This window comes from Dermochelys coriacea, chromosome 3 (assembly GCF_009764565.3).
Source record: "Dermochelys coriacea isolate rDerCor1 chromosome 3, rDerCor1.pri.v4, whole genome shotgun sequence".
Taxonomy (NCBI): Eukaryota; Metazoa; Chordata; order Testudines; family Dermochelyidae; genus Dermochelys; species Dermochelys coriacea.
In genome coordinates, this window is record NC_050070.1 from 98,715,297 (window position 1) to 98,728,898 (window position 13,602).

The 13,602-nt window shown below is 44.7% G+C and overlaps 1 protein-coding gene across 3 annotated transcripts in view; it reads right to left on the reverse strand.

Moving 5' to 3' along the window:
- The window catches only part of THEMIS (thymocyte selection associated), a 129,535-nt gene extending 116,219 nt beyond the window's left edge, over positions 1-13,316 (reverse strand). Inside the window, exon 1 of one of the 3 annotated variants that reach the window (XM_038396517.2) lies at positions 13,057-13,316. In XM_038396517.2, the coding sequence (XP_038252445.1) occupies positions 13,057-13,147 (91 nt within the window). In that variant the 5' untranslated portion in view covers positions 13,148-13,316. Of the gene's footprint in view, positions 1-902; positions 1,102-13,056 lie in introns of those variants that run through there. The other 2 variants (XM_043510921.1, XM_043510920.1) reach the window with 2 other exon arrangements.
- Positions 13,317-13,602: the final 286 nt, after the last annotated feature.

A 13,602-nucleotide genomic window follows, 5' to 3' on the forward strand; every position in this document is an offset into this window, starting at 1 on the left:
CCAGGACCAAGTAGCTCTTCAGTGCTTCCCTCAACTGCTATGAATGACATTCTCTAGACTACTCGGCAGGGAGATTGTGTGTTGTATTTTGTAAAGTGATATGTAGTTATGTATTATGATGGTAGTTATGTACAGCACTTGTATTTCTAGCAAGAGGGTATCTCCTGGACACAATTGCCCTTTTGTGTTCCATTAGAGGCATGTTAAAGAAAGACACATACTGTGCTCTCACCTGGATACATTTTATTGTTCTTTCTTATTTTCCTTAATGTAAAATAAAAATTCAGGAAGAGATTACACATTTGTGATGTATATGTGAAATATATAAGATATGCCCAGCCACCCATGATCCTCCCTCTAGGCACTAAGGGCATCAACTCTTCCAACAAATGATCTTCAGCACAAGACACACAGGTGTAAAGGGGGTCACCTCTGTATGTGAGCCATCTCTTGGCAATGTTTTCATCCCACTGCCACCATTACATGGATCTTATAGTACAATAAGCAAATGGCTTAAGTGAACAAATGTAACCCTTACAAATGGTTGTGAGTGAAAGTCTACAAGGAGACGTTAGCAAGTAAGATGTTGTGAGCCAGATTCTGATCTCAGTTATATTGGTGTAAATCCAGAGTAGTTCTTTTGAATATCCTTGCATTTCAGTGGAGTTGCTCTGGATTTACACAAGTATAGCGAAGATAGAATTTGGCCCAATGTGTACTGTTTAGACCCAAAAAATAACCCTTGTAAGCATAAATACATTTCTTGGCACAACTATATAGTATTGATTATAATTACATATTTGTCTCAAGTTAAATGGCCTAAATCCTGATTTTAGCTCTTGCCTGGCAGTTTGCCTGGACTAGTACAATAAGGGTAAAATTTTAGGCAAGAAAAATGTTACCTAGTGATTTGTCATCCAACTAATTTTACCAAATGTGTGTGCTGATGAGAAGTAGAACCAAGTTGTTTTCAAATAGACAATAAAAATTCTTTTCCTATTAATACCAGCAGGATTAGTTTTATTGTCAGAGTTCCTCAGGGTGGCTTTGTGAAGCAGAAAACCCTTGCTGAAGCTGATTATCTGTGCACCATGGAACCTCATATATAATATATTATGTACCTATGGAAAAAATTGAAAATGTCATATTTCGTGCATTGTCAGCATACCAATTCTCTGTGTTTAACCTCAAAGAAAGAATAAAATACACTGAAAATTAAGTCAATTAACCTTAAGGACTGATTCTTTTCAACTCAAGAAAGATGGAGAGAATACAATGCAAAACCATCTTAGCAAAAGCTAGAATAAGGCAGCCTATTTACAGTGATCAAACAATGCCCCTGAATGCTGTAATTAAAGAACTAGTTGCCTTTGAAACCACCCTTTTGGATTGCTTCTTTGTTCAACAAAAATTACATTTATATCCTTTTATAAGCTCATCTCTGGTTTGACAATCCATATTAGCAGCTGCTGTGATCACATCAAAGCAACCAAAACAAAATAGCTTTTTCCTCTCTCTCCTAAAATAGTACCCTTATGAAAAAAACCTACAATAATTTTTATTTGATTTTCCTCTCATATGTATAGTAGGGTTTATTTTCCCCTCAAAAACACCAATTATAAATACAATGCATGCATGAGATGAATCAAGTTACCCTTCACATCACGGAGGAGTGAGACAGAATGATTGAGATCAATATTTTATATTATAAGTTAGAACAATTGACATTGAAGTTGCATTTCTGCTTTTTTCCCTCCTAGCTTATGTAAGCGGGGGGATAGTCCTGCTATTGTGGGGAACTTTCCTGGCTTCTGCACTACCCCGATGAAGTGGGCTAGCGAAAGGATCTGAGTCCTCACTCCCACTTCCTTTACTCAGTGGCCTCCCTGTCCTTGAGGACTCCCCTTCCACTCTCGTGTCTGGCAGAGTCCTCGTAACCCCAATAAGGCTGGGCCCAGGATTCCTGGGGGGCTCGACCCCCAACCTTGCTGTGGTCACCTAGGACGGGGCTAGGATGTCCCCACTCCGGGGTACTCTCTCTGCACTGGGCACTTCTCTGACCCACTGACCATTACATACAAGTTAAAGCAAATGCAAGTTATTTAATCAATAATTAATTTTAAAAAGAATAAGGAATAATGAGAAAGGTTAAAGGAAACACATCAACCGGCTCTGTGGCAGGGAACATCACAAACAGTGTCTCTGGAATGTTAGGGCAATTCACAGTCTGTTCCTTGTAAGTCCCAGGCCTTCTTCTCCGGCCCTGGCTGTGCTGCAGGGATGCTGTGGGTTGGACACTTGCTCTGGTGGTGGCCACACGCTCTCTGGCTCTAAGTAGTAGGATCCTTCTGCCCAGTGTTGCCCCCGCCCTGTCGGGGTTACAGTCCAAGCCTGGCCTGCAGAGCCTCTTGGCTGAGGTGTCTCACTGTGCTGGGCCCGCTGCCCAGGGTCCCCCTCGGAGTCCCCAGCTGCTCACTGCACCCAGCTCCAGACTGCTCCAGCCCCAGCTCCACCACTCTGTCTCTGCGCTGCTGCTGCTGCTCTGCCTCCAGCTCCCTGGGCTGCTTCTTTGGCCCCTCTGGCTCTGGTTGCTACAGCTCTGCTCCCAGGACAGGTCTGCTCTGCGGGCTGCTTCTGTGACTCTGCTCCCAGCACTGACCTGCTTCCTGGGCTGCTTTTCTGGCCCCTCTGGCTCTGGTTGTTGCAGCTCTGCTCTCAGGACAAGTCTGCTCTCTCTGGGCTGTGCCTCTGACTTTGGGGCTGCAGCTCTGCTCTCTCTGGGCTGCTTTTCTGGTCCCTCTGGATCTGGCACAGCTCTGCTCCCCAGCTTAGGTTGAGCTCCTGCTTTCTCCTTAGCTCAGCCCCACTCTGTCTGACCCAGGCAATTCCAGCTCACAGGGAGGACAGGACCTCCCTGGCCTCCCGACTCCCTGATTAGCCTGCCCGCCCTGTCATTCAGGCTGACCTGGAGCATTGGCCTCTCCCCATTGTTCCTGGGGGCTGTCAGTCTCAGGGTCCTGATTCTCCATTGACCTTCCCCTTTTTTGTACTTTGTGCAACAAAGTTAGACAACTGCCTACCAGTAATGTCGCTTGGTCTTTGGTGAGGGCTCTGTTAATAGAACTTTAGCCACAGCAGTTGTAACTGTTCTTTGATTTTTTTAAAACATCTATATGATGAGATTGCTTCTCTCCCCAGTTCTGAGTAAGGAGGAGACCCCCCCTTCCAGGACAGACTGCAGAAGGGAAGTCCATTCACCCCATGACAATATTCCTTCCTCTGGACCACATGGACAGCATGGTGTAAGGGGAGAACTGAGTGGACCAAGGGAGAATCCACAAAAGTGACTTGCTGAATCAAGGTCTAACTTTAAGTATGAGGGTAGTCCCATTAAAAATTAATAGAACTATCCATGTGCTTATAGAGCCACAGAGTTTAAGGCTAGAAGGGAACACTAGATCATCTAGTCTGACTTCCTGCATGTCACAGGCCACCAACACCTCCCAGCACCTGCATGGTAAATTCAACAACCAAAATGAAACCAAAGTATTACAGCCCACAGGAGAATAGACCATTATGTGCCACAGGCAGAGAATAGGAGAGATGAAGGCACACCATTGCTCAAAGCCCCCGCTATGGCAGGCAAATGATTTAATGAGATGTACCCATATAATCCTGGCAAGTGATCCTCACCCACAGAGGAAGGCAAAAAAACGCAACACCACGGTCAACCGGACATGGGAGGAAATTCCTTCCTGCCCCCACATATGATCATCAGTGGGCATACGAGCAACAACCAGCCAGCCAAACACCTGAAAGAGAGAATGCTCTGGCCCATCTTCAGCTGTGATCATCCCTGATGCTTCAGAGGAAGGAGGTTAAAAATCCTCCCAGAATACATTTGGGTCAGAGTGGAAATCCTTTCCTGATCCCTCCCTTCTAATTTCTATCCCCAGTTTGTTCATGACCATTTGTTTTTGTGCCAGCATTGTCCTTTAGCTTAAATAACTCTGCATCCTCCTTCTCCTATTGGGGTATTTCCTTCCCCAATATATTTATAGTGCGTAATCATATCCTCTCTGAGCTTTCTCTTTGCTAAGCTAAACAAGGCAAGCTCTTCCAGTCTCCTCTCATAAAATAGGCCCTCCATTCCCTGATCATCCTAATAGCTGTTCTCTGCATCTGTTCCAGTTTAAATTAATCTTTCTTGAATATGGGTGACCAGAATTGTACACAGTATTCCCAGTGAGTTCCTACTAGGGTCTTGTATAATGGCATTAACACTTCTCTGTCTCTATTGGAAATGCCTCACCTGATAAATCCTAGGATCCCATTTTCCTTCTTAATGGCTGTATTACATTGGTGCCTCAACATAATCCTGTGATTGACCCTCATAGGCAGGTCTCTCTCCTTCTCTGTCAATTCCAACTGCTGAGACCCCAGCTTGCAGCCAACATTTTTATTACTAGAGCCTAAATGCATGACCTGGCACATTGTACTATTGAATTTCATCCCGTTTCTGTCACTCCAGTCTTCAAAGTCATCCAGATCTTCCCATATAATATTCCAATCCTCCTCTGTACTGACAACTTTGTATCAGCAGCAAATTTCATTATCACCCTCCTGCTTTTTGTGCAAAGTCATTAATAAAGTGGTTGGATACTGCAACGCACTTTAGCACTTGCTTAATTATAAGCATCAATGCAACTACTCAGAGGTTAATGGAGCTGCTTAAAATTAAGCATATTTTTCTCTGCTGGATCAGGTCAGAGCGTTCAGCACCTTGCAGGATCAAGCTCATAGTTAGGCACATGCTTAAGTACCTTGCACAGTCTCCTCTCTGGCCCAGTAAAGATCAGCAGAAAAAGGTAACAAACCCTGACCTTTATTATCCTTTCCACAGAGCCTCAGCCATCCATCCTATGAGTTCCAAGGGCAGCCACAGCTGGAGGGATTCCATTAGTACCATACTGGCTGGAACAATATAGTTGGTGATAGAGGGAGTCCAGGGCAGCTGCAGAAATTCAGGACCTTGATATGGATGACCCTAGAGATTGGCAGAGTACCTGATTGAATCCTGTGGTCTATTTCATGAACAAAGAGGTCAACCCCCAACCCCCACCCAATCCACAGAATGATGCAGAGAGGATCTCCCTGTGGAGATCCTCCAGGAGATTTTCTGCCCCCAGGATCTTCTCACGTGTGTTCTCCTGCAAGAGGGGATGGTTCTAGCTTAAATTGTATTGTTCCTCACAACTTTCTGAAGGGAGCTGCCTAGGGTTAAATCCTACTCAGCTTATTTGGATAAGCCTCCCATTGAAGTCAATGACATGAGCAAAGTGGGCAAGATTTGACTCACAAATGTGAGATGTTACTATCATTCAGAACTAACTACTGAAATGTGCTTTCCTTGCAGAATCTTATTGTAAAGAAAATTTTCTTTAAAATCTGCCTGAACACCGGAGAGCAGAGTTTATAATGGTAGGCAGAGAAAATTTACAAGCAGTCTCGTGAATACAGATCACACCAGAAAATCCACACCGCTAAGTGAATAGTTACTCTCTGCTGTTCCTCTGGAACCTTTTTCCTCCCACAGGCTGAATCAAGAGGAGTTGAGAGTGCTTGGAGCCTTTTAGGAGTGGACTCTCAAGGGAGAGAAATCTCGGGTTCCATTGACAAATTTGTCATTTATCTACATACTCAAATTAAACAAATTTGGCTGGGTAAACATTGTATAGAAAATGTCAGCAATTTCTTTCCTTATGTTGAAAACATGCAAGGATTTTTTTTTTGTTTGTTTTTTTGGCATAGGTACAACTGAGCATTCAATTCAGTAGACGCCCGGGCCATTGTTAAAAAATGTGCACTCCACCACTTTAAATCATATAATCTTAATTATTTTCATCAACATTTTTCTGGCTTTGTTTAAATTGGAGTTATATTTAAAAAAACAAAAATATTTCTTTAATAGCCACGAATAGACATCCTATTTATTTTATTCCCACATTTTATTACTGACATATTTAGCCAAACTCTACTCATGCATTGATTCATCTGGCTTTTCACATTTGTAAAGCAAGTAGGATTGGTTCACTCCATGTTGCCTTAAAGGGGTACCATCAACCTGAAAAATAACATTTCCATCTGATCATTTTCTACCTACTTTTGCTAAAAGTAACCCCTGGTAGATTTCACAGACAAATAAGACCTTAAATAAAAGTTCTCCACTGTTTGAGTCAGTTTGCTTATTTGTTGGTTTTGAATATGGCAGAACATTATGCATTCAGTTTCACTGTTTTGTTGATGGTCAGTTGCATCACTCTCATGCAGGGCTCTGGGAAGAGCTCATGAACACCACAGGTTCTGGAAGAGGGTGTTTACCAGAAACAGCAGCAGCAAAACTGAAAGTGAAAATGTACAGACAGCCAACAGGCATGTATATACAGAGATGAAGGGGAGGCAGCAGTAGTGATGAGCCCATGCATGTTTGGGGGCATTGCTCTATGGATCACCTAAAATCTTTAAAATGAAGCTACTCACAGACTTAAAAAATTAGGCTGGTACTTAAGTGCCTCGCTTTGTACTGGGGTCCTAGATATCGCTGTTAAGAGGGTATGGAGTAACCTTCTGGATCACAATTAATAAAGAGCCTGAAAGCGCTGAGCAGTCTCATAAACACATAGCACCTTGCTCAAAGAGCATTAGTTCCGTATGTGTGCACGCACATGGGAAGAGGGGAAAGAGGTGGGGTATCTGTGTGGGGGATTCCCACAAGACACTTCATTTCCCCACAACTTCCAAGAGTGGAGGGAACCTACACTTGGAGTTCCCAGCTGTAGGAGACTGTGAAACTTGTAGTATTATATTTGTGGTGTGCTCCCTCCATTCTGTTCCAACCAAGCTTGGGGGGATGAGGCCTCCGGCCCTCAGGATTCCTCTTCCCACTGCAAATATGTAGGGCAAAGCTGCATAAATACACCTGCTAGGTTTCCAAGGGGCAACCGTAATCAGGAGAGCCCCTGGCACCAAGATCATGCAGTAGACCTGTTGTTCCTGGGGCCAGTCACAGTGAGAAGTCAAGGAGTGTCCATAAAGTGGTCACTTTCCTCTGGCAAATCCCCAGAGATCTGCAGTTTTGAGAAGTCCAAACCCACATCATTGACATGTGCACGTAGGGAGCAGGGGGCAAATCCAGCCCAAAGACAAATGGAAGAATTAGAAGAAAACTTGCAAAATTCCCACTCCCGCTTAGAGGAAGATGAAGGCCAATATACTGTTGAAGAATCACTGTGTGTTAAGGGTGCATTGGGGAGCACGTTTGGGTATCAAAAATAGGAAGGAACCAGCCTGGACAACTCTATGTTTTTCAGGATAAAAGTCTGACACATTTTACTGCCCTGACATTGGTTAAATTAAGCCCACAAAAAATTAAATTCAATTATGCATAAAATAATTATACCAGAATTATAACATACATAATTTTTCAACATAAAAGTGAAAGCTCTTACTTGCCATCCTATCAGTAAAGTCAATGGTCATATTATAGCTCACTGAACATCAATATTTACTGAAATATTCAAAGTCAGACGTAATAAATCAAATCAGTTTCCAATGGAGTTTCAGTAGTTCAACTGTTTTAATAACATATTAAAATGAACTATTAAACAACCATGTATTTCAGACTGTCCTGTAGTTTCTTTCTAATCCATGCTGCTCACCAAGATATTTGTGTGTAAATAGCCTCTGGCTCGCTATTTTAATTGGCTTACTCCTTCCTTCTCATTTCCTTCTGTGGTTCAACTATCCAGTGTTTGTAGCACTGAAAGTTAAGACTAGGGCTGTGAAGTATGATAGCACAAACACTGAACTGAAGTACGCTGTATGATCCAGGTACTGCCTCTGTTTTCCCAGCTCCAAACTGGAGATAAAGATATTTCCCCTCTTTTGTAAAATACTTGATTTTGATGGATGAAAATAAACTTGTAACATCAAAGGGTTGTTATTAAGCTTGACTGTGGTGATTCTAAAGCTGTTTGAGGCAAGGGCTGTTTTCATGTTCAGTTTTGTACAGGGATGATCATACTGTCAATGCTCAGCCCTGTACAAATATCTATCTGGCAAGATTGTACCTAAAAGCTAAGGACCAGATTGTGCTCAGCGTTATGTGGGAATGCAAAGCAGAGGCCTCTGGGAGCCTTCCCTCTTCCAAATGGCCTCTTCTGGCCAGAGACAAATGCATTTCTAGTCCTTGCCCTGCCCTCTATCTCTGCAACTGCCAGTAAAACAGGCTTCCCACATGCAAAAAGCACCTGCTTCATCCTCTCAGAGGATGGAGTAACAGTTTGCTTTCTCTGCACTCCCAGGGGCATTGAGTCTGCCTCAAGGACACTGGGGCTGATTCACAGGTCCAGACTTGTGCAGTGCTTTCATGCTGGGTGAAGTATGGAGAGTGCCACCTCCAGTGTGAGTGAGCGGAGAATTCTGATTCAGCAGTACTTCATATCCACTGCTCCTAAAGGCACAAAGGCAGTGGAGAATCAAGCCCTGTTGTCTCCATATTACCCCCTCCACAATGCAGTGGGAGGCTTCGTGGCCACAATCTGGGCCTTCCTTTGCTAAATCTTTGAGCACACCCCTCAGGACTGGATTTAAACGATTCTTATTCACTTCATATTTCATTCTACCTGGCTGTTCAAAATGGCATCAGAAAATCCTACTTTCTTTTTTGGACAATATACCTGGTGCTGCTGTGACACAAACCCAACCACTGGAAATATTTTTCCTCTCTGGTGTAAACTCTCCTTCATAGGTTTATTTTTCCCCCCAGTTGATGAATTTCAAATAATCCCCATGATTTCTTGTCATGCTCTTTGAGGCCAGGTCTACACTATAAACTAACATCGATATAACTGCGTTGCTCAGGAGTATGAAAAATCCACACCCCAGAGCAACCTAGTTATACCAACCTAATCCCTGGTATAGCTTCTCCCATTGACACAGCTACTGCCTCTTGCAGCGGTGGATTCATGACATGGACAGAAGCTCTCCCGTTGGCGTAGTGGCATCTTCACTAAAGCACCACAGCAGCACAGCTCATGTAGATAAGCCCTAAGTGAATCCTCTCCCTTACTGACCATCAGTTTTTTCTATGTATAGTATGAATAACGTACTAAGAATCACTCAAAACCACAATACAGTAAATGAAAGGCCACACAAAAGCTAAGCTGAACAGGACTCAGCTGCCTCTTGCTCCTTTGTGACGAAGCAGGATTGTTTTTAATGTTTCCTCTGAATAGTGTGGGGGTGCCTCAGTTTCCCCTATGCAGTTCTTAAGTCTCTAGGTGGTGGGAGAAGGGTGTATGATCATTGCAGAGCAGGTGGGCAGGTGTGTGCAGGGGTCTGGACACAGAGAATGCCGACACCCTATTTCCTGGCAGCTGATGGCCTGGCCCTTTCCCCCTGCAAGGTGAGAGCTGAAGGGGTTGGAAAACAAAGGAATCAGGTGACCTCCTGGCCCAGGAAAGGGACAAAGTCTAGTGGAGGAGGGGCTGCAGAGGGTTTCAGTTTGGGGCTGGCTGGGGACATTGAGTGAAGTGCAGACATGGTTGTCTGGCTCATTGTCCCCCAAAATGGACCCAGCTAAGGGGTCCTGTTCTCTGCACCTACAAGCTCTGTGTTAGACCATGTTCCTGTCATCTAATAAACCTCTGTTTTACTGGCTGGCTGAGAGTCACGTCTGACTGCGGAGTTGGGGGGCAGGACACTCTGGCTTCCCCAGGACCCTGCCTTGGTGGACTTGCTGTGGGAAGCACATGGAGGGGCAGAGGGTGCTGAATACTCTGAGGACAGACCCAGAAAGGTGGAAGTTGTGTGAGCTGTGTGTCCTGAAGACAGACTACTCACAGAAAGGAGACTTCCCCAGAGTCCTGCCTGGCTTCGCAGGGAGCAGTTCCAGAGCATCGCCCGTAACACCCTTCACAACAGGATCATAACTACTAAAATCTGTACGTACACACTGTAATTTGTTCTTCGCAACATTAGTAATAAATCCATAATCTACCACAGTAGCCATGCTGTGATCACTTGTATAATTGAATGCAGTAACAGAGATCGTGGGGACTTCTGGGGCAAAAATCCAGTGAGGAACCAAAGAACTGTTGTCCATTTGGAAATTCACATTGTATACAGTGGTCTACCCTCATGCTTACCAGTAAGACAACCGTTACATATCAGACTCTCTTTAAGGCTGCCATCTCACTTCAGAGAATGCAGTATAAGGCAGAATACACATGCTGAGCCTTGGGCTCTCTTCTACTATGTGGTATGGAGGGGAGTATTTGAAAGTAAAAAGGGAACAGAGAAAAGGACAGTGGAGTTTATTAATCCTGCACTTTCAGGGAACTAGATTAGATGATCAAGGAGGGTCTTTTCCACCTTTTGATTCAGTGAATTCAAACCTTAAAGGTGCAGAGCACCTTGAACTTCCATTTTAGTCAGAGGGGTTGAGGAAGCTGAGCATGTTACAGAATCAGGTCCAATTATTATAATATGGGTGCCCATTTTCCTCCAAGCCTGTGGTGTCATCCCTGCCTGAGCACCAGAGTTCGGGGGCTCCAGGGTATTTCAGAAGATGGGTCGGGTTGTGGGAAGGAGGAGTCAAGGAGCACCTGCTTGTTACACCATGATCTCTTCCAAAAGAAGGAGGTAGCTGCATGTAAGCGAGTGTTGCCAATCCCAGCATTTCCTTATACTCTGTGCCTGCACTGCTGTTGGAGAGGAGTGTTCTGGGTAACATGGGAGCACAGTTCATGAGCCCAGAAAGAGAGCAGCACCGTAAGTCTAGTCTTGTGTGCAGAGATCTCTGGATCTGTAGGGAAGCAGCTTCCACTTTCTGCAGCTCCCCAGCGTCTGTAGTGTTTTGAGGCTGTGGCCTTGTCAGCTAATAACACTCTGCTCCCAGAGGGACTAAGAGATTAGAAAGTCCATAAGGTAAAACCTCATGGAATGGCCCTCAGCCCGCATCATGTGGGTTTCCCCAGGGGCAGGCCCTGGCAGGAACCTAATGCTAATTTTCCAGTGAATTACGTAGTTGCCGCCACTACTCACTTTCCTCCCCTTAAGGAGCTTTGCTTTCAATTTACAGATTCCACTCCGCTGGGTTTTCCAGCTCAACTGGAAACCCTCTTTTCAAGACTTTAATTAATCTCAGCCCGGAACTTGAGTTACAGGTTCTCAGCCCAGAGACAAAGGATTTTTCAATGCAGAGCTTTAGCCGCCAATGAATGGAGTCGTATTTCATATTAGAGAGTGAAAAAATAATATTTTTAGAAGCCTTTGACACTTTTAGGTGAGTTAATTTCCCAGAATGCCATTTTCTAGGTCCAATAAACTGTCAGGTGGAGTAAGCACTTTTGTGTTTTTGTTTTAGATCAGTCAAAATAGGAGCGTTTGAGAAGACACCATGCAATAGACCATGAGTATAACTGAACTTTTTGCACTAAAGTTGAAATTCACCCCTTCCCTCTTCTCCCCTCCAATAAGGAAACTTCTTGCGTATTGGTAGGTTGGAATTCACCACACTCCAACAGGCAGGCTAAGAGACTGCAGCTCAGTCCCTACCCAGCCACTGCTCATATAATCTCTTGCCACCCTTTGCAGGACTTTCGGGCTTTTGGATCTGCATATGCACAGATATTATAACCCCTGCTCCAGCTGATTCCCCAAAAGCCCCTTCCACTGTGGCATATCTGAGATTTCTTCCTAGCTAACACGAGTTTGTGACAACTCCACCCTCACCCCCTCCTGTGCACTGCAACACAACAGACTGATGTGGAGTGAAGGACTTTCCTGGACTTCTGCTGCAGTGAATTTAACCCTAAGGGAAGGGAAGGGAAGCATTCCCTTCTCTGACTTGTTACATTGTTGATTGCTTTGTCTCATGGAATTTCCAGACAAAGGCTCGTCTACACTGGCACTTTATAGTGCTGCAACTTTCTCGCTCAGGGGTGTGAAAAAAACACACCCGAGTGTTGCAAGTTTCAGCGATGTAACGAGCCAGTATAGACAGTGCACTAGTGCTGGGCACCAGTAGCCATGTTCTTAGTGCTGGTAGCTACGCCCCTCCTGGATGTGGGTTTTTTTTAGAGTGCTGGGAGCTCTCTCCCAGCGCTGTGCCATGACTACAAAGCCGCATTAAAATGCTGCCGTGGCAGCACTTTAATGTTGCCAGTGTAGACAAGCCCTAAGAGAGTCCCATGCACTCAACGAATGCAGAATATGCAGTAGAGACTTTTGCCTTCAAGTGCAAGCCCTTGGGAGCTAGTTCAATCCTTTCATCAGGATTTTGTGGACTAACAATGCCATGAATACCTAGTACAAATACTTGGGGAAAACCCAGCAAAAATCACCACTGTGATGTTAATGTCAGAATCACAATGATCCATTTAAATCATAGCACATCTAAAGGATCTACAGGTCCAGAACCATGTTTGTGGCTTTTCTCCTTCTTGCCTCAAGAGAGGCACACTCCTACTTCTTAATCCCTGCCTCAGGGCTCTGATGCATAAAAGGGGTATTACTACTTGCCTACCTCACAAAAGAGATGTAAGGCTTAATCAATTAACCTTTGTGAAGTGACTTGAGATCCTTTGGTTGAAGGGTTTATATTATCGCTAAGCACTCACAGAAATGTTGGACTGGAGGGATCTCAAGAACCCATCTGGTGCATTCCTCTGCACTGAGGCAGGATTAAGTATACCCTGACACTTATGGCACTCCCAGTAACAGTCCAGGACTGGAGGAGTGTTAAGTGCCCTGTTCCAAATCTCATCTCCTATATGCCTACATGTAACTGAATGTACCCCTAACCAAGCCAGCCTCCCAAAGTCATCTACAACTTCACTTCTCTTTTCACAGGGGTGTCTCCTTTCCCTGGAAAGATCCAAGCTGCTCTCATCCTTCCCCATCCTCCCTCCATTCCCCAGCATCTCCTCTCTCTAGAGTGAGGGAACAGCACAGAGTCCATGAACTCCACCCCGTAAAAAGTCTGCAACTCACCTTGGAAGTAGATGCCTGACTGGATTTGGAGGACCCTGGGGAGGGTTCTCGGATCCAGGGAATGGATGAATTTTGTCAGGTTTGATGCCATGGTCTGTGTCAAGGCAGCACATGCATTTGGTGTCTAAAGGCCAGCAACTTCTGGGAAGCCCGCCATGGTACTCAGAGGAACCGAGTCTGGGACATCTCTCAGAAACTTTCTGTTGCTGGATGGAGGCGTGGGGAGGAGAGGCGAGGGAGGCGCTTCTCTTCTTTACTATGATCGCCACTTCCTCCCACTGTGACAGCTCAAGGGGTGGTGGGGGGCAAGAGTAGGTTGAGCAATACCACAAGAATGGGCATCAACTGACACTGCTAAGTTTATACTGCCTGGTACTTGGGCATGTGCCAATTTAGGCTAAACAAAGTGCTGCTTCTGTTGATTGCAGCTGGTACCAAATGTAGTAGGAAAGATGAGGGTCTTTCTGCAAAACTCAACCTAAAACAGGGAGTTATTTGGTTTGGTACCTTGAGGCACAAACTAGTCATCTGTCCACATGGAAAGGC